The sequence below is a fragment of the Pleurodeles waltl genome, chromosome 6, assembly GCF_031143425.1.
Source record: "Pleurodeles waltl isolate 20211129_DDA chromosome 6, aPleWal1.hap1.20221129, whole genome shotgun sequence".
Taxonomy (NCBI): domain Eukaryota; kingdom Metazoa; phylum Chordata; class Amphibia; order Caudata; family Salamandridae; genus Pleurodeles; species Pleurodeles waltl.
In genome coordinates this window covers 240,021,554-240,044,266 of record NC_090445.1, presented here as the reverse complement: position 1 = coordinate 240,044,266, position 22,713 = coordinate 240,021,554, and the positions used below count along the sequence as shown (strand labels likewise).

The 22,713-nt window shown below is 43.9% G+C and overlaps 1 protein-coding gene across 7 annotated transcripts in view; it reads left to right on the top strand.

The window, feature by feature from the left end:
• MARCHF10 (membrane associated ring-CH-type finger 10) overlaps positions 1-22,713 on the top strand; it is a 299,651-nt gene that overhangs the window by 81,883 nt on the left and 195,055 nt on the right. For all 7 annotated transcript variants that reach the window (XM_069237996.1, XM_069237997.1, XM_069237995.1 and 4 more), the window contains exons 3-6: positions 226-384; positions 606-762; positions 3,899-4,015; positions 5,763-7,476. In XM_069237996.1, coding sequence (XP_069094097.1) covers positions 226-384; positions 606-762; positions 3,899-4,015; positions 5,763-7,476 — 2,147 coding nt within the window. The remainder of the gene's footprint in view (positions 1-225; positions 385-605; positions 763-3,898; positions 4,016-5,762; positions 7,477-22,713) is intronic.

Below are 22,713 nucleotides of genomic sequence, written 5' to 3'. Positions count from 1 at the left end.
TAATATGTGAGGTTTTTTATCATAGGTTGTGAGCTCAAGGGGATGAAGGCCAGATAGTGCTAATAGTTATTACTGTGAGTAACTTGATGTAGCTTGAGCTGGTGCCACTGTGGTACCAGACCAGTAGCAGTCCAACAGCCGGGACCCTGACACCTCTCATGAACATTCAATACCTCTCATGAACGCTCAGCAAAGACTAAAAGTGAAACTCACTTTGCTTCTTAGGCTTCTCTGCGCAAGAAGGAGTATGAGCGGGAACTGATTGAGAAGAAACGAGAGCAGCAGATCAGCAAGCAGAAAAGACGATGGCTCACTCTGTCCTCCATATATTCCACTCGCAGCTACGAGAGGCCATGGGCTTCGGGCATGGGGACCAACAGACAGGTACAGGAGCAGCTAGACACCCAAGGGCTGAGATACAGTCCATGACTTTAACTGTGATCAAGTGAGCTTGACTAAGATGAAGTTTCCTGAGCTCGATTAATATTGCAATCCAGCTGCCTGACCCATATTGGCCCAGTTGGCTCTTATTCTGATTCACGTATTGCTGTGCATGTTACTTGTCCTGTACTTCCTGTTCTGATCATTCTGTCTCACTGTTCTAGGTGTCGGTGGCTGGACTTTCAGAAGCTAGGTTGCACCCCAACAGCAAGAAACCTGCAGCAAAGCTTCCTGCTATTGCCTCTACAGTGGACAGGAATAAAGTTAAACCAACTTCCATTTTAAAGAATAAGGGGCTTAGCCTTGAAACTGTAAATCCAGGTGAGTTTAGGAGTGCAATGCATCACTGCAGTAGCACAACGGTCCTACTATTATATATTGGTTCTATCTGTCCCCTGCCAAGTTGCAATGCACTATGGAAGAAGAACTAGATTTACTCTTCAAGTGGTTGTATGTCAGACGTTTCTGGTAACCTAGGCCTAGCCTCTAGCCACCTTACTGTAACTGTTAAAGCTCCCCAGTAAGAAACAGATTTTGTTCAAAGCCTTAGCTTTGGTTCACAGGGCAATGTTCCTTTCTAGTCCTGGTTACTTGGCGGAGAGATTCACCCTGTATATTCCCTCCAGTGTGCTGTGCTCTGCTTCTGCTTCTCTTCTGGTTATTCTGCACTTTAAGCATGTTCAAAGTGGCTCTATAGCCTTTTCCTACCTGGCTGCTAAAGCTTGGAATGAGCTCCCTTCGGAATTGTGCATGATCTCTTCCAAGCTCACTTTCCCAAAAAAACTTTTAAACAGTTTTTTCTCTGGGGGCAGTAAGTTCCCTGCTGCGGGGTTGCTGTAGCTGGGCGCTGCCTGTTAGCGCCAGGACACTCTTCGGAGTAGCCACATACTCTTCAAGTTCCTTTCGTTCATTCATTCATTCGCTTTCTTCCCAAGCTCATACATGCACACTTGGTCACCTCTAGTTCACCACCACTATCTCAGAACAGATGCACCATTGTTGGCTTCAGGGGCAGAGCTGGTGTGGCCCAACAGCCTATGGTGTGGCCCGACAGCCGAAGAAAGGGCATGAAAAAGCAAGGGTTGGGTGGGATTCCTTATGGATTGCTGAGGTTTAGTATATAACCCCGGTATGCACAATGAAAGAGATCAAGCGGACATAAAGTAAAGCTGCTCTTAGCACCACTCTTTGGTTATCTTGGTGGCAGGGACACCTAGTGAAACAGTGTTGCTCCTCAGCTCCCCACCCCTTCCCCACACACACACACACACACACACCTGTGTGTCTCTACAGGTGGTTCATATGCAGCGTTGCAACAAACAAGTCACTATCTTGTACTAACATAAGCATCCCCTATGTTAACATTTGCATGACTGATGCTGCAATGTATTTCATATATGACCAAAATTGTGCAAATCTTTGCTGGCGTGACTGCGGAGTTCTGCACTGGTCACTGTGCTATAACCGCAATGGCATTACAGGTGAGGACTGAAAACTGTGGGTACTGAGGATCAGGTCAGACAGGGAGGGGCTAGTGTGTGGGTTTAGACTTGAGACGTATGAGGGTCTCTGGCCGGAGCATGACATGTTAACGCAGGTGTGCATGTCTGTATAATGATATCAGGGAGGACAAGTGGAATGAACATGCAGTGGCCAGTGAGCCTCTACTCTCATAGAGGACATTGATGTGGAACCTGGCTTTTTTCATTACTCAGTGGAAGTGAACGCTCTTTAATCAGGTTCCGAGAATTGAATACGTTTGTGTGTCTGGCTGTGTGTTCCTCTATATGCATAGCTACGAGTGTGCCTATTGGTCTGTATCCACGTGCGCTTGCATGTCTGTTTTTCTGTGTGCATTGGTGCCTGTGTACCTTTTAGTTTGGAGGCATATTGTCCCGTATTCCCGTTTTTCTGTGTGCATGGATGCCTGTTCATGCATTAGTTTTGATGCATGTTTTCCTGTATTCCCGTTTTTCTGTGTGCATCGGTGATATGGCTGTATTAATCAGTTTGTAACTAAATATCTGAAGAGTAATACCTCCATCAGTGTCTCCGTTCATTTGTCCACCCATGTGTGGATGCTTGTGACTGTGTGTGGTTATTAACAGTGTGGTTATATATGTGATTTTCATCTCCAGGTGTCTTCGTAAGTATTGGGTTGTGTGGCTAAGTACTTGTAAGTCGTTCCATCTGTGTTCCTTGCCTTTTGTGTTTATCGGCTTGTATGCATACATACATACATGTATGCCTGATGGTCTGTATGCTTGGGTGCCTAGCTGCATGTCTGTTGTTTGTTTGTTATTGTGTCGATATTTCTGTTGACGTCCAGTAGAAGTGATTTTGGAAGGAGAGCTAAATGCTTTATTAGGTGTCACCTCACCACTTTCTCCACCTCAAATCTGATTTTGTGTGTAGAAGGGATAAAAATTAAGCCTGCTTCTTACTATTAACCTTTTGGAATCCCTTCATCCACTGTTCTGGCCTCCTGTTTTTCGGCCATCCTGCTGTCCATAATCATATATGATTATAATCTATGTCCGCATGTGTGTTGGCTGTGTAAGCATGTGTTTTGACTGTGTCCACGTGTGTTTTCTTTGTGTGTGTAAATAGGTGTCTCCTTGTATATAGGTGGCCACACATCTGTTGACTGCCTGCCAGAGTGTTTCATCATTGTGCATCCATACCTGTAAGTTAGCTTATGTGCAAGGATGCATTCATACATTTTTGCTCATCTGTCTCGTCGCCTGTGTGTGTGTTGGTCTGTGTACATTGGTGCCTCTTAACCTTCTGGTCTATGTGCATGGGTCCATGCCATGTCTACGTTTATGTAGCCCTACCTGTATGTCTGGCTGTATGTCAGTTTGTGTATATATATATATATATATATATATATATATATATATATATATATATATATAATATATGTAAATTTGTATATTTTGTCTGTGTGCCTGGCTACCTGCAAGTCTGTGCACGCAAGAGCACACACGCATGCTAACCGTGTACATTGGTTGCGTGTAAGCCTGTTTGCCAATGTGTGAGGGTGTCTCTTTGCCTGTGTGTATGCATGTGTGATCTAAATGTACATATATTGTTATGTTTTTGTGGGTACACTGAATACCAGCCAAACATGTTGGCTTGGGATTTGACAGTGCTGGTTTGGACGTCTCGTGTCTAAGACTCGCCGGCTGCTAAGAATGTAAACACAAAAAAATCATAAAATGAAAAAAATGACGCAGGCAGGTTCGACGTTACTCATGAGATAGCTGGGTGTTTACCTGCTGGCGGTCTGCAGCGTGAGTCATTGCATCTTTTGTTTACCTGATGGGTGAGCTAGGGACAATGTGTTCATTGCTCAAGTACCTGTGATTGCAAGGGATGGTATCTCCGTGCCAGTACAAGAAGGGACATTATTAATGAAGATGGGAAAAAAAAGCTGTTGTTTTGCTTTTCACAGCTATACAGCCCCAGATCTTATCCAAGAGGACCCGGCTGCACCAGAGGAGGCTTCCAGAGAGAGCCACGCTGCCCCGGGCCCAGGGACCAACCTCCTCGCTGCTGGAGAAGACACCAGGTACCAGGGGACGGGAGCAGATAAGCAGCCGCGTGACCTTGCAGTTTATGTGGCATTCAGCGCCATTATTGCTCGATACATCCCATGGCCACTTTTTAATTAGGCCATAGTATCTCCCAGCTCAGGCAGCTGCTTGCACACAGCCAGGAATAGATGGAGGCGCTTCATCTCAAGCAGCAGGAGGATTTCCCAGGGGAAGGGGTGCCTTGAAGGATGCTCACGAGTGACTTAGACTGAGATCCAGGCTGCCTCGGTCATGAACGATTACAGAGGTACAGGCGTCATTTATCAAACCTGTAGCTTAAGGCATGGGCTCTGATTTCTTGGAAATTGGGAAGTTTTTTATGCGAGTCGCGGCTATTAAAGTCTGTACACTCATTAGTATGCGAATGACTCTACCCCAGCCCAACTGACCAACCACTAGGCGAGTCGCCTTCTTTATTAGGCAACAATCTTTTGTCTGGTTGACCTGCTGGGGTTGGGTCTGCTGCCTAGGTCAAATGCAGAGTCGCTGCGTCAGTGGAACAGCCAACATCACCACAATGCAGTGACTCGGATCTGACCACAGTGTAGCAGAGACTGGGGTTAGGGAAGGAACGTTCTTAGCTGTGAAGCTTGAAGCGAGGCCCTTGGCAAGCAAGGGCACCCACTCTCACTGTAGGCCCCATATGTTAATGGCTGACTTTTTGGAAGGGATCAGTCCAGCATTAAGTGTCCTTTGTGAACTAGATTTTCATAAGAGACATTGCAGACAGGTTGGAAGGGGAGGCAGGCCTTTTTATGGATGACTCTTCCGGCTGGACACGTTGAGGAGGGATAATGAAAACTACTAGTGGTCGGTGCTGGGAGCTAAGATTCAGTCGGGTTACCACCAGAGCCATTGTTTCGGGAACGCGGAGTCCTGCGCAGAGTATTGAAGGCCATCACGGAGGGCTCGGATCTTTTTTCAGAGTTGTAAGATGTTTTTTTTTCTGCTACCTCCCTATTTTCAGAGAGTGTGAAAAGACAGCTTAGAAAGCGTTGGGAACGGTGGGTGCTTATTTCACTCTTTAGTTATTATTAGAGTATATATATAAAGCACGGCTCTAGACACATGGGCAACTGAGAGCTTCACATATAAAGACAGAATACATCAAACTAGATAAAACATCAGAATGGAGACAAGAAAGGAAGGAGAGAGGCCTTGGCCACTACAAACAGAAGCTGGGTCATCACTTTATATAACACGGGAAGATCTGAGCCAGTGTATTGTGTCTGGTCCTGGGTAGGTTAGACACCATCCTTAGGATGGTCGACAGGGGAAATCTTAATAAAAGTGGTAGAGGGGGCGACTGAGTGGAAGCTTTAAAAGAGATATAGGAGGCAATCCTGGCCATGTGAGGTTGATTTTAGACTAGGCAGCCACATGCTAGTGTCCGCTACCCTAGAGTAACACAAGAAAGCCTTTTTTTGCAGGACTGGTGGTAAATTGTTAGCACAGTCTTTTGACCGGAGCAGTGTTACCACAACCAGAAAGCGTATTGTAAAGCATCCAGATCAGATGTGGAGGGTAAATGTTGAGTGAGAGCAAAAATAGGGCTGAAGGGTATGCAACCCCCCTGCTGTCCTTGCAGACATGGTTACTGGAGTTCTTTTAATACCTTGGTCTATATGTATGTGCAGAAGAACCGTCCAGTTTTGTGACTTGTTAATGAATGAACACAGATCTTACAATAGGTATTACATTTTAGCTTTCTTTTCGTTGCAGGTACTGAGGCACCGGGTCTAGGGGGCAGTAAGGTACATGCTGGGAACAGTGACTCTGTTAGTAGGATTTCTTATGGCAAAAAAACGACATCTCACTTCTCCCAGCCGAACAGAGATGTGAAAGCCTCAGAGGGAACCACCAGAAGCAGAGATGGTGTCCTGCAGTTGCAGAACTCCACAGCTCCATCATCATCAACGACCAGCTCTCAAGCAGCCAATAACTCCTTGCTGGTCCAGAGCAGCGGGCTATCTCTTACACTTCCGCACTCATCTGGGGCCAGTGGGTCATCATCCAATCTGCTGAGTGGGTCTACTCATCAATCTCCTAGAACATCAGTCTTCAATAGTTCCATTCTGACTCGGACCATTGGTACACCACAGGCATCCCCATCCACTTTCGAAGCCAATCACTCATCATGGAGTCCTGTGAGTGGATCCTCTGATGCACCTCCAAGATCGCCAGAAACAAACAGTGCTTCAGTAAGTCAGCTCAATGATCCAACTCGTACGTCTCGTTGCTCTTCGGCAATTGGTGGTTTCCCACTGAGTCTATCGAGTGGGCTGTCTCATGCACCATCAAGCTCAACGGAAGCTAATGTTTCGCCATTGAGTCATCTGAGTGGCCTATCTTATGCACCACCACAGTCAATGGAATCAAGAATCTCACTTTTCAGATTCCAGGAGGAAGACTTTTACCACTCGCTGAACACTACTATAGGAACTGAAGACACCACTAACAATTATCTGTTGGATGATGATGATAATCTTTTTATTGGTAGCCCAACACCTCCTACCAGTTCAGATGGGAATAGCAGCTCGTTCCAGACAACTTTCTCACAGATCTCTTCTTCTGAAACTGGGAGGGCCCACCAGGATTATGTGAACGTTAGTATGAGAACAGCTGAGCTGTCCAATGGAGCATCAACGCAATTCAACATGGTGCCTGTCTCTGAAGCCCAGGCTCTTGCAGGCCATGATTGGGAAAGGCCATGGCGTAGTCCAAGAACTGATGACATGGAAAGTCAAAATGTTGGTCCTCCTGTTACATCTGTTAGTAGTTTTAACTGTGGCGAAGGGTCAGCAATCGGTGTTGGTGACAACGGAAGAAGGCATGAAAATAGACAGAGTGCAAGCCCAATTTCTATTGGTGTCTGTTCTATAAGGTCGCCAGACGGTGCCCAAGTAGCTCACCCTAGGCCATCGAATCCCTCTCCGCCAAGAGAGGTGGCTCTACTGACCAGGTTCGCTGACACCAGTCTTCTGGAGGCTGCGGACACAGATGGAAACTCAAGGTCTAGTGCTTCAAGGAGGCCCTTGTCTCCTCTCAGAAGCAGGTTTTCATCCACTTCAACAAGTAATCCTGACCCCCTGCTTGATACAAGCATGGCCTCTGAGTTTGGGCGTCAGCGGCAGGGACGTTTTCAGAGTTCATTTCCCATGGCCCCGATTAATCGAATCTATGAGGACGTGCCCCCAAACTCTGAAGATTCCCATTCGACGTCCTCCCCCCACAGGCTTCACCGGGATCTAACGCAAGAATATCCGGCGGGAAGCTCGCTGCAGGAAACCCTGCCGCTGGCACTGCTGACCATGTCGGACCTTCACCCGCAAGCCGCAGGGGTGTTGAACCGCATCGCGCTCTTGCCCCCAGCAGCTGAGAAGGAGGCCAGCAAGCCCAAGGCAGACCCTGAGAAGCTCAAGAGGCTGAAGGAAAGGTGAGCAGTGCTTTCTTAGCCTTTGTTTTTTTAATTAAAGTGGTTTACTGTGCGTTAACTGCGACTTCAGCAATGCTGAGATAAGCAGATCTCTAAGTACAGAGAGATGCGATTTCAAATTACACACCTAGCGGTGTCTCTTGGCAGCTCGGCGTTGCTTATCTTTTATGGGACGGGCTTTGCAGATCAGTGTGAGAATAATCTGTTTCCATTAGGTCTTTTTTGTAACATGCGCGTTTTCTTTCGTTTTCAGCTCTGTAGCGACACCTTGAGGCCCTTGCCTGGATGAACGTTTCTGGGCTGTTTGTTCTGAGCGTCAGTCGGAATTATTCATTCTGGCCCTTCCTTACACTAGACAGACCTACAATACAATTCTTGTTTAGCGCTCCGGTCCCATCCCAAACACCTAACATTAGTATTTTATGTAGATTAAAATCTTAAATGTAGAGGCATTTGAAGCACAGCCTCTACATTTAAGCCATCTGGAATAAACGGCTCTGGCTTGTGACAGCAACTCCACCAGGCACTGCACAAAGTAAAACCCCGCTGTGCACAGTCACTGATGCATAGACACTGATCATTATTAGTGGGCCGCGCATAGTAGATTCTTACAGTGTCCAGGGTCCAGAGTCGCTCCTTTAAAACTCCAAAATAAATTGCAGAAAAGTCCCTCTTAAAGGGAAGGCATGTAAAAAAAATACTTAACCTTAATCTTCATTATCCAAAACTATAGTCCTCCTCGCCCCAATCTTTATTGAATAAGGAGGCTCCTCCGACGCGTCGGTTAGAAAGTGTTTCTACAGTGTTTTTTGTAGAACACGCTCCCTGCCACCTCCATAACGACTCGTCCCGCTTTCCAATAATGCTTCATAACAAGTGTCATGGGTGTACGGGGAGCGAGGATGGGATGATCTAGACTGGGACAGAGAGGACTGTGGTTTCGGATAATGAAGATCACCAGTAAGTAATATTTTTAATTATCCCAAAACCCGGCCTCCCTGTCACCGTCTTTACTCTATGAGGAAATACAAAAAAGCATACGGCATTTTTCATTGCTCAGAAAACAACCAAACTCGCTATACTAGTGAAAATATTTAACATTTCACAAAGTCATATAGACGAGCAATATTCTTTCATAGCAGACTTCAACACTCCCAAACCAAAATCGAATGGGCTTACCAAGCCCCAATTTGGGGTTTTGTAATGTACAAAGATGCGTTCTGACTACCAGGTCGCGGCTCTGCAGATTTCCATAAAGGAGACTTCATTTATCTCTGTCCACGAGGCTGCTAATCCCTTTGGTAGATCTTCCTCTAATCTGACCCAAGAGTTGTAAGTGCATGATATCATAAGCTTCAGCAACTGCTTGTTTAATCCTTCTACTAACAGTAGGAGTACATGGCTTTTTTCCTCCCTCAGCAGGTCCAAAAGCTGCTAAAAGAATGTTAGGCCTCCATATATCCTTTGTTATGTCTAGGTACACCAGTAAAGCTCTTCTAATGTCCAAGGCCAATAAAATGTTATTCTCGGTGGGGGGAAAACACTGGAAGGGCTTACATCCTGATGCCTATAAAATTGTGATTGTATCTTGGGAAAACTTTGGATCAGGTCCTAAGACTACCTGTTCTGGAAAAATCTGATAATGGTATAAAGGCCAGAAGGGCCCTCAACTCCCCTAATCATCTTGCTGACGATTTTTAATTGACAAGGGTTCAGAAGGAGGTTTCTGAAGACCTTCCAGTACCTTTGGCTTATCCAATGGAGGAACTTCTGGGGACACCAATGGTACTTTTGATCCTGAACCCTTTAATCAAACTCTTAACCAAAGGAAATATCCAGCTTGGCCTGGTGAACAACATTTGTTGGAATTGGACTAGCTGGGACGTCTTCAGGCTGAGAAGGAAACTTAATTTGAAGAGGCAGTTGACCACCCTTTCTTACTTGGATACCGCTTTGGCAAATAAGAGGAGACAATTAGCCTATCAACTAGGGACGATAAAGTCTAGATACCCTCCAAATGCAATGAGGCTACTACATGAGCGCATACCTTTGTGAACACTTCAGGAGACGTCAGGCCGAATGGTAAGTCTCTGAACAGGTAATTCCAGCTACTGAAAAACGAAGAAGGGTGTGACCTCCTACGATGTTTCAGTATATGAAAAATACGCATCTTGGAGATCCAGCGTTATCATGACATCTCCTTTCAGTAACAATGCAATCACTTCCTGAAGGGACAACACCCAGAAGGGAATTTTCTTAACATGGCAGTCCAATGCTTTTAAATCAGTGCCTTTCTTGCTGTCACTGTGGCTACTGTTGCTGCTAGTGCTGACCATCAGAAATTAAATATAGTGTCTGACCGCAACTTTGCCAATAGTTCCACATTGCCCAGTACAGTAGCAGGATCTTCCCCTCTTCCAAGCAATCAAAAAGGGTTTGGAAATCCTTCAGCAGTGTCTGAGCTGTGTACGCAGCATAGGAGTGAGTTTTGATTGCAAAAACTGCTGACTCACTTTAAGGCACTCTCCACCTTTTTTATCTCCGCATCTGGTAACAGTGCTTCTTCAGAATCTATGAGTGGTGATGAAGCCATACTTTAGAGGCTGGAGATTATTTTGGGAAATTTCGTATCTAATGAATAGCTCTTATTCAGGAAGCGAGGCACTGCTGACATATCAACATTCTTCAATTCTTTATAGGCCACATTCTTTAGAACCTTGTGAAAAGGTAGGTGGCCCACCAAATGCTCCTCCTATTGGGCAAAAACCCTTCTTCGGACAGGACTGAGGTATTCTTCTCTAATGTGCACCACTGAGAGGAAGACCTACGTTCTCTTTCGAATTACCATCATAATGATTTAACACACATAATTTTTACTTCGTCTGAAGACAGCCTACCTTGATTTTAACCCTGAGGCAAAAAAAAAAAATATTTAAGATTTAGGCTTTTCTATATTGCTTTGCATCAGTTTGAAGGTTTGTGGAACTCACATTTCAAGGGCAATGGCTCATGATTGTGGTTTTAAGTCAGAGACTATAGAACACATCATTTGTATCTGCTCTAAACTATTAGGTCTACGCAGACAATCTCTTCGAAAAAGTTTTAACGAGGCAAACGTATGAGAAGCCATTAAATACTGTTTTAACAATCAATCTTCATCTTTTATTAGTGCCTTAATGAAATATTTTAGACCTTTCTTTTAGCAGTCTGGGTTCTTAACCTATCTTAACTTACCAGACTTATTCCTCTTAAAAAAATATTTCATATACGAATAATGATTGACTGTTTTAATGTGTACAAACAAATGTAAGCTATGAGTGTTTCTTTTTTTACCTTTCATGTAAAAGCTGTCATATTTATTGTAAAATGACTTGATAACTACAATACAACTTACCTACCTACTTAACGTGCACCAGCACCTCCTGAAAATAAACCCCTTGCACATTTTCCCTTTGGGATCAGTCTCCAGACCATCTTCAATAACATCTATGCACTGTTTCTTTGCCCGGGCTTACTTAGTGCAGGTGAACCTCCTTCTGTATCATGGACTGGTGGTCAGGTCTAGAAAGGGTCACTTCTCCCCCTCCTGTACACAGGGCAGGCCTGATTCTAATAGTGGTGGCAGGGCCCCCCAAGGTAGACCCCTGGCCCTCCCACGGTCCATATAGAAGTAGAAAAATATATTTTATTTGTACTAATAATGATTCATGTGGGTCCGAAGCCTCACTTTCTGATCCTAAGTGGTAAACCTCTTGACAAACACCAGTGCGTTGGGCTACCTGAATTTCCTGGATAGATGTGAAGTCCATGGGATATGGTGGCTGTTTAAATGCACATGTGAAAAGCCGGGGTACCTGTTACATGTCTGTTGTATCAAAAGAGGCATGCAAGCTCCAATTACACATTACATAAGAAATGACATATGGTGAGAGCCACTGGGATTTTGTGATTCTGCAGATGTGGTGATTTCCACACATTTATGGATTGGCGCATTTGCCACATAGCACCAATAATTTGCAGATTTGAACAAAAAAAAATGTTTCTAGCTCAAACAGATCAAAAGTAACTAAAACACTACCACATGTTTCCATGCAGTAGCAGGCTTTTTGTCACGAACAGGCAAGTCTCTTCTCTGGTGCAGATTGCTGTATTTAGATGTTAAACTGGTGTTATTGAATGGAAATCTTTGTCGACACAGAGGTAACAAGTAAAAATGAGAAAATGGTGGATACTTCTTCAAAATATGCTTTATCTGGCCACATAATTTGGTACACTTTGCAGCATTATTTGGGCCTCCCTTGCCAGGTAATTACATTTGATCGTAAATATGACAGAAACAATCTGAAAGGATTTTTTCATCCTAAGAACAGTAAACCAAACAATGCATACAATCAATCTATATCTTAGTAATGGTTTTAGTTTCTTCCTGTCGTGTCCCTATTCTTAACTAGTTGTGCTTTATGAAAACAATCACTGCAAATGTCACCTGTTTTTACTTTTCTGAATTAAAAGGACTTTTCCAAGTTTCACTAACATAACCTAGATACAGAATGGGCAGGAGCAGTGCACGGTGCTGTTATACAAAGAGCAGTATTGGCAGCTATTGTGTCAGTGCTGGCAATATGTACTGCCTCTGTCCTGCCTACTCCAAATCTCCAGGGGTGATAGCTGAGTGTAACATAAACAGAAGACTTTCACGTGGAGACAGAACCCTTTAGGATGCAGGGAACTGTGTATGTGTTCTCTCTCAACAAATTCTCTCTTTATGTCATATGGGTAGAAATGGATTATAGGGCTAATGTAACCCCTCGGTCCTCAACCAATAAGATAATATAGTGGGCTAATGCACTTGCTGCTAAGCTGTTCCTGCAATCTGTGGCGTTTAAAATATTGCTATTTAGCTCTTTCATTTTTTACTAACGATTGGGACAGTATACGCTGTAAAAAATTGTATGCCCTGCCACCAACCTTTAAATTCTGAGCTTCTAGAGGTCTATGATCCCTGATAAACAACACATTTATTTAAGCTGCAGATAATTGTGTTTTGGCGCATTTTGAAAGGCTGAGCACATATACTGCTTAAATGTATTACCTATCAATTGATTCACAGCTATTGATGTGATGGTGTCCTTTCTTCAGGAGTCCTGAAAAACCAATGTCCACAGCTTCCATCACTGGTACTCTATAGGGTAGTTAACTTAATGGAAACATTCTAGGTTCTTGGCCAGAGGAAATGGTGATGGGAATGATGTAGAGATGAGAAATGGAGATTAATTGGAGGAAAGTGTGAAGATTGAAAAGGGCAGGGTAAGGAAAAAATGGAAAGATAACAAAAAAGAATGGTAAGAAAGGTGGATGAAAGAAGAGTAAAATAGTGAATAGAAGGGAAGAGAACAATATGACTAAAGGACTGATTAGATAGGAGTAGAAGAGATATGTGTGCCATAAGGTAGAGAAAGTGATTACGATGTGTTAGAAATGGATGAATACTGATATAGCAGGAAAATGATGCGCAAAGTGGGTGATGGGAATAGCTTGATTGATAGATCTGAACTGAGTTAGGGATGAAAGGTGAAAAGACACAGAGAGTGATGGACTACAAGAGACTAGACAGAGAAAAGAAGGGGTGGGGATATGCCAGTCACAATTAAGAAAATACTGTTCAGCCTAGAGGCACTCACATGAGCTATACATTTCCACATTGTTCCCCTTAAAATACTTTCTGACAGCTCAATATTGGTTGAAAAACTAACCATCAAATTATAATTCAAGTCTTAGGACCTCATTACGAGTCTGGCAGTCTTAAGACCGCCAGACGTGCGGGGGCGGTCGGACAGACGCACTTCAGGTGGTCGGACTGCCAGATTACAACCCTGGCAGTCGGACCGCTGCCCACAACCAGAAACATTGTTCCCAATGGGGTGGTGGCGGTCGAAGTCGTGGTCAACAACAGCGGCGCTGAGTTCTGCGCCTCCGTGCTGATCACGAGCCCTCTTTTCCATGAAAAGGTTGTCAGAAAGGCAGTGCAGAGGATGTCAAAAGATGGATGAGTTGGAGAAAGAGGAGGGTGAGGTGAAGAGACAAGAGTGAGGCAGGAAAGGGTGAGAAGAACAAGGTGAGGTGGAGACTGATTATGGTAAGCCATAGAGAAAGGGGGATGATGTGTATAGAAAGGAGGGCACGACAGAGCGAAAGGAGAGTTAGACAGAAATGGGAGTGACAGAGAAAGAGCAAGAGATAAAGAACTTAGGTACATAACAAATCCTTAAAAATAGAGGTAAAACTAAGCACTAGCACCACAGTGTGCTGGCTATGCTGCTCATCGATATACAAGACTATCCAGCATGCCTAGACCCAGCTTTTAAACACCCAGGAGATGGTACGCAAGTCCATTCATCATCATAGCCCACCCATGCTTGTTGATGGCCCTCCCAGATTCTGAATCCTGGACCCGGGCCTGACACAGGATTTCATTTGGGAGGACGTAGAACCGCTACCAGTCACTTGAAGCGCAATCAACTGCTCCCTGGAACGTGGAGCCTCTTTTTTTTCTGAGAAAATCTCAGCTATCGAGATTCTCTTAAAAAAAAAACCTACCTTTCCATTGGTTTGCCCCGCCAGACTCCATTGCGCTTCGCTGAGAAAATACCGGGAAGGATTCACCTCCCCCCACAGCAAGAACGGCAAACAAGATGGCGTCGGCACGAGACACCTTGCACCTCAGCCCAGCACACGGACGCAGGTACCAGAGCAGTCTGTCTGCACAGATTGGCCTGCAGGCAATGAAAGCGTTAGAAAACCCGCCTTACAGGAAGGCCTGAACAATTAGACATTATTCATTCCGAACTTTCTAGCAATCTCATAAATGTGCCATGGGCATTGCCGTGCCTGGTGCGCCTCAGAGCAATGTTTCTAAAATGAACATGCCGCAGGCAGTGAACCCGTTGGAGCGCGTCTATTCCAACTGTTTCTCATACTTATTGCGCGTTGTAATAACATTTTTGAAACAAGTATTCACATTCAAACATATCCTCTTACTCTTAATGAGGGAAACCAACCTGTCGGAGACAGGAACAAAAAAGTATTAGTAGAAAGGCAAGGGGTGCGTTGTAGAAGTGGCGGGGGCACCGTGCTCTATAACAAACATTTTAGAAACACTGTCTATTTGACTTATTGGAGGAGCCATCCCTCGTAGAATAAGGACTGGGAAGAGGAGGACATGTTTTGGGATAATTGATGAGCAGCCAGCAAAGCAAATAATGGGTGTTATAAAAAGATGGACAATTATTGTTTGATAATACAAAGTTTTACTCCCTTTTTTTATGGAATTCTGGAAATTCAAATCAGCAAGAAAAGCCGTTTGAACCACCATCCTATTCGGACTCCTACTGCATTATTTTCCATTCATGTCAAGCTGCTGTTATATGTTCAAAATCTGTTTTACTTTTTTTGGTGCACTTCAGTCCGTGCCACTGCCATTGCTTTTCATCTGCCGCTTGCTTTCATACTGCAAATGATTTCGCTCATGTTAAGTAAACCCTTGGAGAGGTTTGCAAGCCTAATGTAACAGCTTAAACCTGTTTGGATTTTTATACACCTATATGTGAACCTTGGCTCAAGTTGCATTCGGAAATCCCTTATCTTTCAATTAGATCGGAGTGGGAAACTGTTTTGCTGGCATACTCAAACACCAGATCTGTTTGTATTGCTACTTACTAATTCACTTCACACTAACCTGGCCTACGAAAGATCTAGCCACTCTTGGCATCATTACGAGTGCAGCAGTTTTCAGACCTCCACACTCCTGGTGGCGGGGAGACCCCCGCACTACTGGCGGTCCTACCTCCACATTACAACCCTGGCTGAGGGGACCCCCTAAAGACCGACGTCACTGCCAGGAACGTGGTTCCTGATGGTTAGAGGGCGATCTGAGTTGTGGTGAGCCATGGCGGCTCTGAACTCAGCGCCACTGTGCTGATTACAACTCCGCTTTCTGCCAGCCTTTCCATGGCGGTCACCCCGTTGCCTGTGGCATGGGCAGCGCAAGGGTCTCCCTGCCCAGCACCCTCAGAATGTGCACTGTCTGCTGTGTGCTGATGTGCTACAGTATTGGCCAATACTGTAGCACTGTTTCCTCTGGTCAGCCTGGTGGGAACGTCATAATACAATGTTACCGCTAGTCAGTCTAGCAGGAACATTGTAATACGACTGGGTGAGACGCCACCGGCATGGCAGTGGCGTCCTTCCCGCAGTATTGGCAGTCCCGTGATAGGACCGCCAATGTCATAATGAGGCCCTCTGTGTCTAAAATGAGGCATGCGCTAATGAACACAATAAGAAAAAAAAAGATAATATATAATAAATCAGGTTAAAAAAAAACACCCATTGCATGTGTGCAGTATACAGTATGTGTAACATTACATTTTAAGCATTAATAAGTATACACCAAGGTAAAGCTTGCGGTACACACTAACGAAAACTGTAGTTTCCAAGTAGTTCTATAAGGATTTTAGAAAAGTGATGCGTAAAAAGGGTTTGTATCTGTATCGGTACAGACAAAGAGCCTCTGTCCATAAACAAAATGAGTAAATCGACACGTGGAGATTAATGACCTTGCATCGATAGGTCAGAAAACTCCTGGGGTTAAGTCTAGGTTGGTCATTCTATGGTCTATGGTTCCTGTCACAATTTCTAGGGTGACGTAGTCCTGGTAGTTTTAGATTTGCTGATGTTTGACATTCACAAAGTTGCAATTTTCCTGGCACACTCCTTTACATTTTTAGTGCTCTATTTAGTGCTCTTTTGCTTTCGAGGTAGGTTTCCTGTATACTGATACCACTACATGTATTCACACATACAAAATGGATTTGCAGATGTACGAGGAATTTCTGCATGCACATTCTTATGTAGTGCACAGTTGCATATGGCTAATACCATCATGTTTGTACAATGCCATTTTATGTTTTTTTCATCTATGGACAAAACGTTTCCCCTTGGAGACATCCTATCCCTTATATCCCCATAAATGCAGTGTGTTTCCTTTCCTTTCCCTCCTGCCTTTGACAGGAATAAATCTGCTAATTTTTTTCAGTGTGGTAATGGGTTGAAGAAATGTTTAAGGATGCCTGCAAACTCTCGGTTTTGTGTATGTTCCCAAACTTTCCAGAAATACACTGACCTGGAACAACAGTTTCCCATCCCTTGATGCGTATTTACTTACACAATATTACATTATCACAAATCAAACATTTATGCATGCAAGGTTTCTTTTTGTGAAAACAAACTTTGCACTCGTAAGTTGAGCCATTATTAGGAGTAAGTTGAGCTTAAATGTGCAAATGGCTGTCTGAATCTTGCCCTTTGAGGCCCTTTCAGAGGTGACAATCATTGTACCAGAAAACGCAAGTTGAAATCTTGTGCCAAAGTGATGAGCCTATTTTCATAAGGCTTTAAAAATGGGGCGCGTTGAGTACAGCCTTTTGAAAGAGGGCTGGCTCATACAATTGGGTTTTTGTGCTATGTCTGCACAGTAATGCAATGCACTCCATGAATCCAATGCAGATCTGAGATTGGGAGGAGATATCTTTGGGCTTCGATTTTGGGAACATATGCTGTAAAAGTGATATAGAAAGCACTTTTACTTAATCATTTTAATAATCCTGCTGACGGCAAAAATAACTGAAGGAAGATGACGGGATGTGTGTAACACCCACTGAATAAGATCACCCTTTAGGACCACAGTAGCTACACTGAATAAGATCACCCTTTAGGACCACAGTAGCTACACTGCTCAGTTTGTTTGCTCATAAATATTTAGCACATTAGCCCAGACCTTAAGTGATCTATCACCAGTCCCAGGATTTTGGAGGCTGAGTTCACCAGTCTGTAAATTTCTTCAGAGGAACAATACCAATGATAACTTCAAATTCTCAGCCTGGTCGCAAGAGTTCCGTATGCTTGACCTTTTCTTTCACCTAAGTTTACCTGTTCAGTATCTCTAGACCGATCTCATACAGGACTCAGGATTTCCTGGATGCAGTTTGTTTGACAATTGGTTTCACAATCTAACTGAGGCTTCCATTAGGAATTTGGAAGATTTTGGTGCAGGGATTCTGGAGTGTCGGAATTCAAGATATCATCAGGCGTTCCCACACCAGTATCCACCAATTACATGTTTTCTCCTTGGAATAGTGAATAGCCCTGCATATCCCAAGATGCCAGGTCCACTACCATATGGTTCTCCACGGTTCCTGAGAGAAAACAGCAGACATTTTCCTCTTCCTTTGTGCAGGTCGAAGGTTTGTGGAAAAGGGCCAGTGAGGGCTGAACTGGGTTAAGGGTCAGAGTGGTCTTGTCTGGGAGGGGTAGCATTTTGTGATCCTCCCTATGCTGCTGCTGGGAGCTGCTGTTCAGCATCAAAGACAGGTCCAGTGTCCCTAGACCCCAAATAACCGGGTCTGGAGTTTTCTGACCTGATAATTCTGGACCAAGAGACAACTGTAATTATGGATACTGTAATTCTACCCCGAATTAATGCTCTCGATGTAATTGCTCCTCTCAAATGAGGGCCTGAGTGTCAAAAGATCAAGATCTTCCCAGGTTCAGATGATGAGTTGTAGAGATTATGGCAGATTCTCTCTTTGAATATCCATCTGTTGTTTTTATCCCTCTTTCTCTGTCCTTCATGACTTCCTAAAATAACACCCTCATTTACTGCTGGGTATATAAAAATAGGCTGAAATCATTTTACTGTGGATTCAGTGATGTACAGTTTACTCATTAGCTACCTCTTCCCTGAACCACCATGGCTTTTTAAAATCTTTTGCTCCATTGCAAGTAATTAGAATTTTGCTCATTACTTTGAATCATTTTTAGATCAAGCGTAAGCGTACAACCTCTTGTATACCTTTAAGTATACTTCTTCTGTGGGCTTCCAGCTAATTCATTTGTTAATTTCAGTATCATTTAAAAATCCTTGCTTGCCAGTGGCCGTTCATGTCTTTTTGTCCCTCCTTCTTCTGTGTGGGAGCAGTGACCAACTACTGTATAATTACGCTTTGTCCTGTTTATCTGGTCTGTAGGGGACTTTTTTCACTTTGTTTCCTGCTCCTGTCCAGGGAAGCTTCCCTTTTCATTTGCAGAGTATTCTTCCTTTGAGCTTAGCTGTAAACAAGGCTATAAATCAGGTTGTTATCTTGGTCATATTTGGTCTTTGTGGGCTCTCTGCACCCTCTCTCAGCTCCCTGGCTCCTGCCCTTCCTTGGCTTTGATTTTCTTTACTAAGTGTGCCTGCCTGTGTGCTGAGAGCAAAGACAGAGGATTGCTTGTAATTGATTGTAGCCTAGGCACCCAACTCTACCAGGGCTCTGCAATCCTTAAAGACAATGCCCACTTCTGATCCATACTGGGATCCCACTCACAGCTCCATCAGTGCAACTTGTTCACACACTCCAAGCCCTCAGCCGTGCCAGTGCCAGGAACCCCACACACGCTGTCTGCCCAGAGCACCTCAGTTCTTGCAGTCAGTACACTCCGCTGCTCCTGTACTGGGATCTGGGGCACAGCTTCATCAGTGCACCCCAGTTCACACACTCCAAGCCCTCAGCCGTGCCAGGAACCCCACACACGGTGTCTGCCAGAGAACCTCAGTTCTTGTAGTCAGTACACTCTGCTGCTCCAGTACTGGGACCTCTGGCGCAGCTCCATCAGTGCAACTCATTTCACTCACTCCAAGTCCTCAGTCGTGCCACACACACACACAGCTTCATCAGTGCACCCCAGTTCACACACTCCAAGCCCTCAGCCGTGCCAGGAACCCCACACACACTGTCTGCCAGAGTACCTCAGTTCTTGCAGTCAGTACACTGTGCTGCTTCAGTACTGGGACCTTGGCGCAGCTCCATCAGACAATTAAATCTATTCTTAGCTGCCATCTTTATTTGGGAGGGTCTGTTTCATTCATCTCACTCCGTTCTTTCCTTTACTCTGTTTACTCTCAATGTTTTCTTTCTCCCCCACTTTTCTCATTCCAGCTCTTAAAATCCACACATTAACAGTTTTGCTCTTTCTTTCAACTGTTTATTTCTACGCCTCTCCCTTTTTTAATTTCCCTCTTCCTCTTGTTATCTCCTCTTTCAAACTCACAAAAACTTTGTCATTTCTTTCCTTGTTTCGTTCCTCTCTTTTTCCTTCATCAAGCATTTGTTCTTTCACTATTTTTTCTCTTCCCTCCATTCTTTCTTTGTCTTTTTTATTTGCTCTTTCCTTTGACTCGGTATGTGTCCTTTCACTTTTTTTTTTTTTTTTACATCTTTCTTCCTTCCTTTTTCTGGTGTTTTTCTTATCTTTATCTGTCAATTCACGTTTTAAATCCCTCTTTTTCCCATCTGTATGTGGAAGCAACAAGTTACTTGCCCGGACCCGAAGTGTCAAAGTGGTTTTCCCAGTCTGTGGGAAATGTGTCAGTACATACATGCCCTGATTCTTCTGCTGCTTGTTTCTATCACCGTCTCTCTTTTTCTCTATAACGTTCATTTTTCTCTTTCTTTTCATATGTCTTTCATTATTTTTTCCTCTTTATCTTTCGTTAGTTAGCTTAGCTTCCTTCCCTTTTTTCTTTTGTCTCACATATTTGCTCTATTTCTTTTCTTAGTTGTGTTTTCATTTTCTCTTTCTTTCTTTCCTTTTAATGTATTTCTTTGTGACCCCTTCTCTTTCTTCCTTTTGCCTTTTGTATTCCCCTCACTTCTCTTTTTGTGCCCCATCCACTTTCTCTCCTGAGGCCTGGTTATCAATAGAGCAACAGGTGCAGTGGCACCGGGGCCCAGAGACCTCACTCAACTCTAATTACTGCAGTATTTTCCTACCGAAATTGAGGTCAACCATTTTTCTTTCTTACTTCAGGGCCCATGACACCGTTACTACGACACATGTCCTCTCCATCTTTACTCCCGACTCCCTCTTTCCTTTCACCCTCCAATCTGTCCCAAATGATATTTTTGTTGTGGTGTTTTGAGCATTACACTCTAATGCCAAAAGTTTATTTCTGATAAAGGTTTATATGATAGTTGTATATGTTGTAAGATAAAGGAAGAAGGTAAATGAAAGTACTTTAGTTAAATGCTGGGCCACTGGAATTATATGGCAGGAAAAGATGAAATTATGAGGCAGATTTGACCAATTTATGTGGCAAGAAAAGTCCAGTTATGAATTTACAATGCCAATAGGTCTAACTCAAGAAAATGCATGAGGTATTGCATTGCAAATGCTTGTTTGGTATTGTCATAAGAATCAATGGAAGAAGAAGATTATGTCAATGTCTTATCAGACTGATTGTGTTAACACTCCAAACCAGCCAAGCAGAATCGGCCACCATCAAAGGACTATTCAGCTGCTTTTGGCTCATATCTGGGTTGCAGTCTAGTCCATCATTTTTTTTCCCCACCATGCCACCTCAGACTTGAACCAGCCATATAGAAATCAGCTTTGATCCTGCTTCACCAGAAACAGTTTATCGTGAACTGCCAGGCCAGATATCCATCTGAGCAGGAACACAAGTGTATTCTACATCATCAACTCAAAGGGCCTGATTATGAGGCTGGCTGTCTGACTGCCGCACTCCAGGGTGTCTGACCGCCACACCACGACCCTGCAGTCAGACTTTCAGGTGACCGCCGTTACTGACGGGAATATGGTTCCCGACAGCGGTCGGACCCATGGTCAGCCACGGTGGCCCTGAACTCAGCGCAACCATGCTGATCATCACTCCTGTTTCCGCCAGCCTTTCCATAGCGGAAACATAGTGCAGGGGCCAATGGCATGGGCAGTGCAGGCGCCCCCTGCCCAGCACCCTAAGACTGTGTGCATTCCGATGGTGCTGGTGTGCTATGGTGTTGGACTCTATAGCACTGTTTGTCGTAATACGATATTCCCGTCGGTCAGCCCAGCGGGAACATCGTAATACGACCAGCAGGGACGCTGCCACCTTCCCACAGCTTTCCAACTGCCAAAGTTATAATGAGGCCCAAAAATATCTTGGGACAGAATAGTGTGTTTTTAGGTACATAATATACATATATATTTTTAAATATTGTTGTATTGAATATAATTTTCCTTTATATAGTTGTATGCAATCTCATGTTTTAGTTACTTTTATGTACTAGTTAATGTGTTATTTTAACCCCTTCGCTGCCAGGCCTTTTCCCCCTCCTGTGCCAGGCCCTTTTTTGCCTATTTGGGGCAGTTCGCGCTTAGGCCCTCATAACTTTTTGTCCACATAAGCTAACCAAGCCAAATTTGCGTCCTTTTTTTCCAACATCCTAGGGATTCTAAAGGTACCCAGACTTTGTGGGTTCCCCTGAACGAGGCCAAGAAATTGGCCAAAATACAGTGAAAATTTCGTTTTTTTAAAAAAAATTGGAAAAAGGGGCTGCAGAAGAAGGCTTGTGGTTTTTCCCCTGAAAATGGCATCAACAAAGGGTCTGCGGTGCTAAACTCAGCAGCTTCCCAGCTTTCAGGAACAGGCAGACTTGAATCCGAAAACCCAATTTTTCAACACAATTTTGGCATTTTACTGGGGCATACCCCATTTGTGCACTTTTTTGTGCTTTCAGCCTCCTTCCAGTCAGTGACAGGAATGGGTGTGAAACCAATGCTGGATCCCAGAAACCTAAACATTTCTGAAAAGTAGACAAAATTCTGAATTCAGCAAGGGGTCATTTGTGTAGATCCTACAAGGGTTTCCTACAGAAAATAACAGCTGAAAAAGAAAAATATTGAAATTGAGGTGAAAAAAACATCAATTTTTCTCTACGTTTTACTCTGTAACTTTTCCCTGCAATGTTAGATTATCGAAAGCAATATACCGTTACGTCTGCTGGACTCCCCTGGTTGCGGGGATATATAGGGTTTGTAGGTTCATCAAGAACCCGAGGAACCCAGAGCCAATAAATGAGCTGCACCCTGCAGTGCGTTTTCATTCTATACCGGGTATACAGCAATTCATTTGCTGAAATATAAGGAGTAAAAAATTGCTATCAAGAAAACCTTTGCATTTCCAAAAAGGGCACAAGATAAGGTGTTGAGGAGCAGTGGTTATTTGCACATCTCTGAATTCCGGGGTGACCATAGTAGCACGTGAATTACAGGGAATTTCTCAAATAGATGTCTTTTTTACACACACTCCTATATTTGGAAGGAAAAAATGTAGAGAAAGACAAGGGGCAATAGTACTTGTTT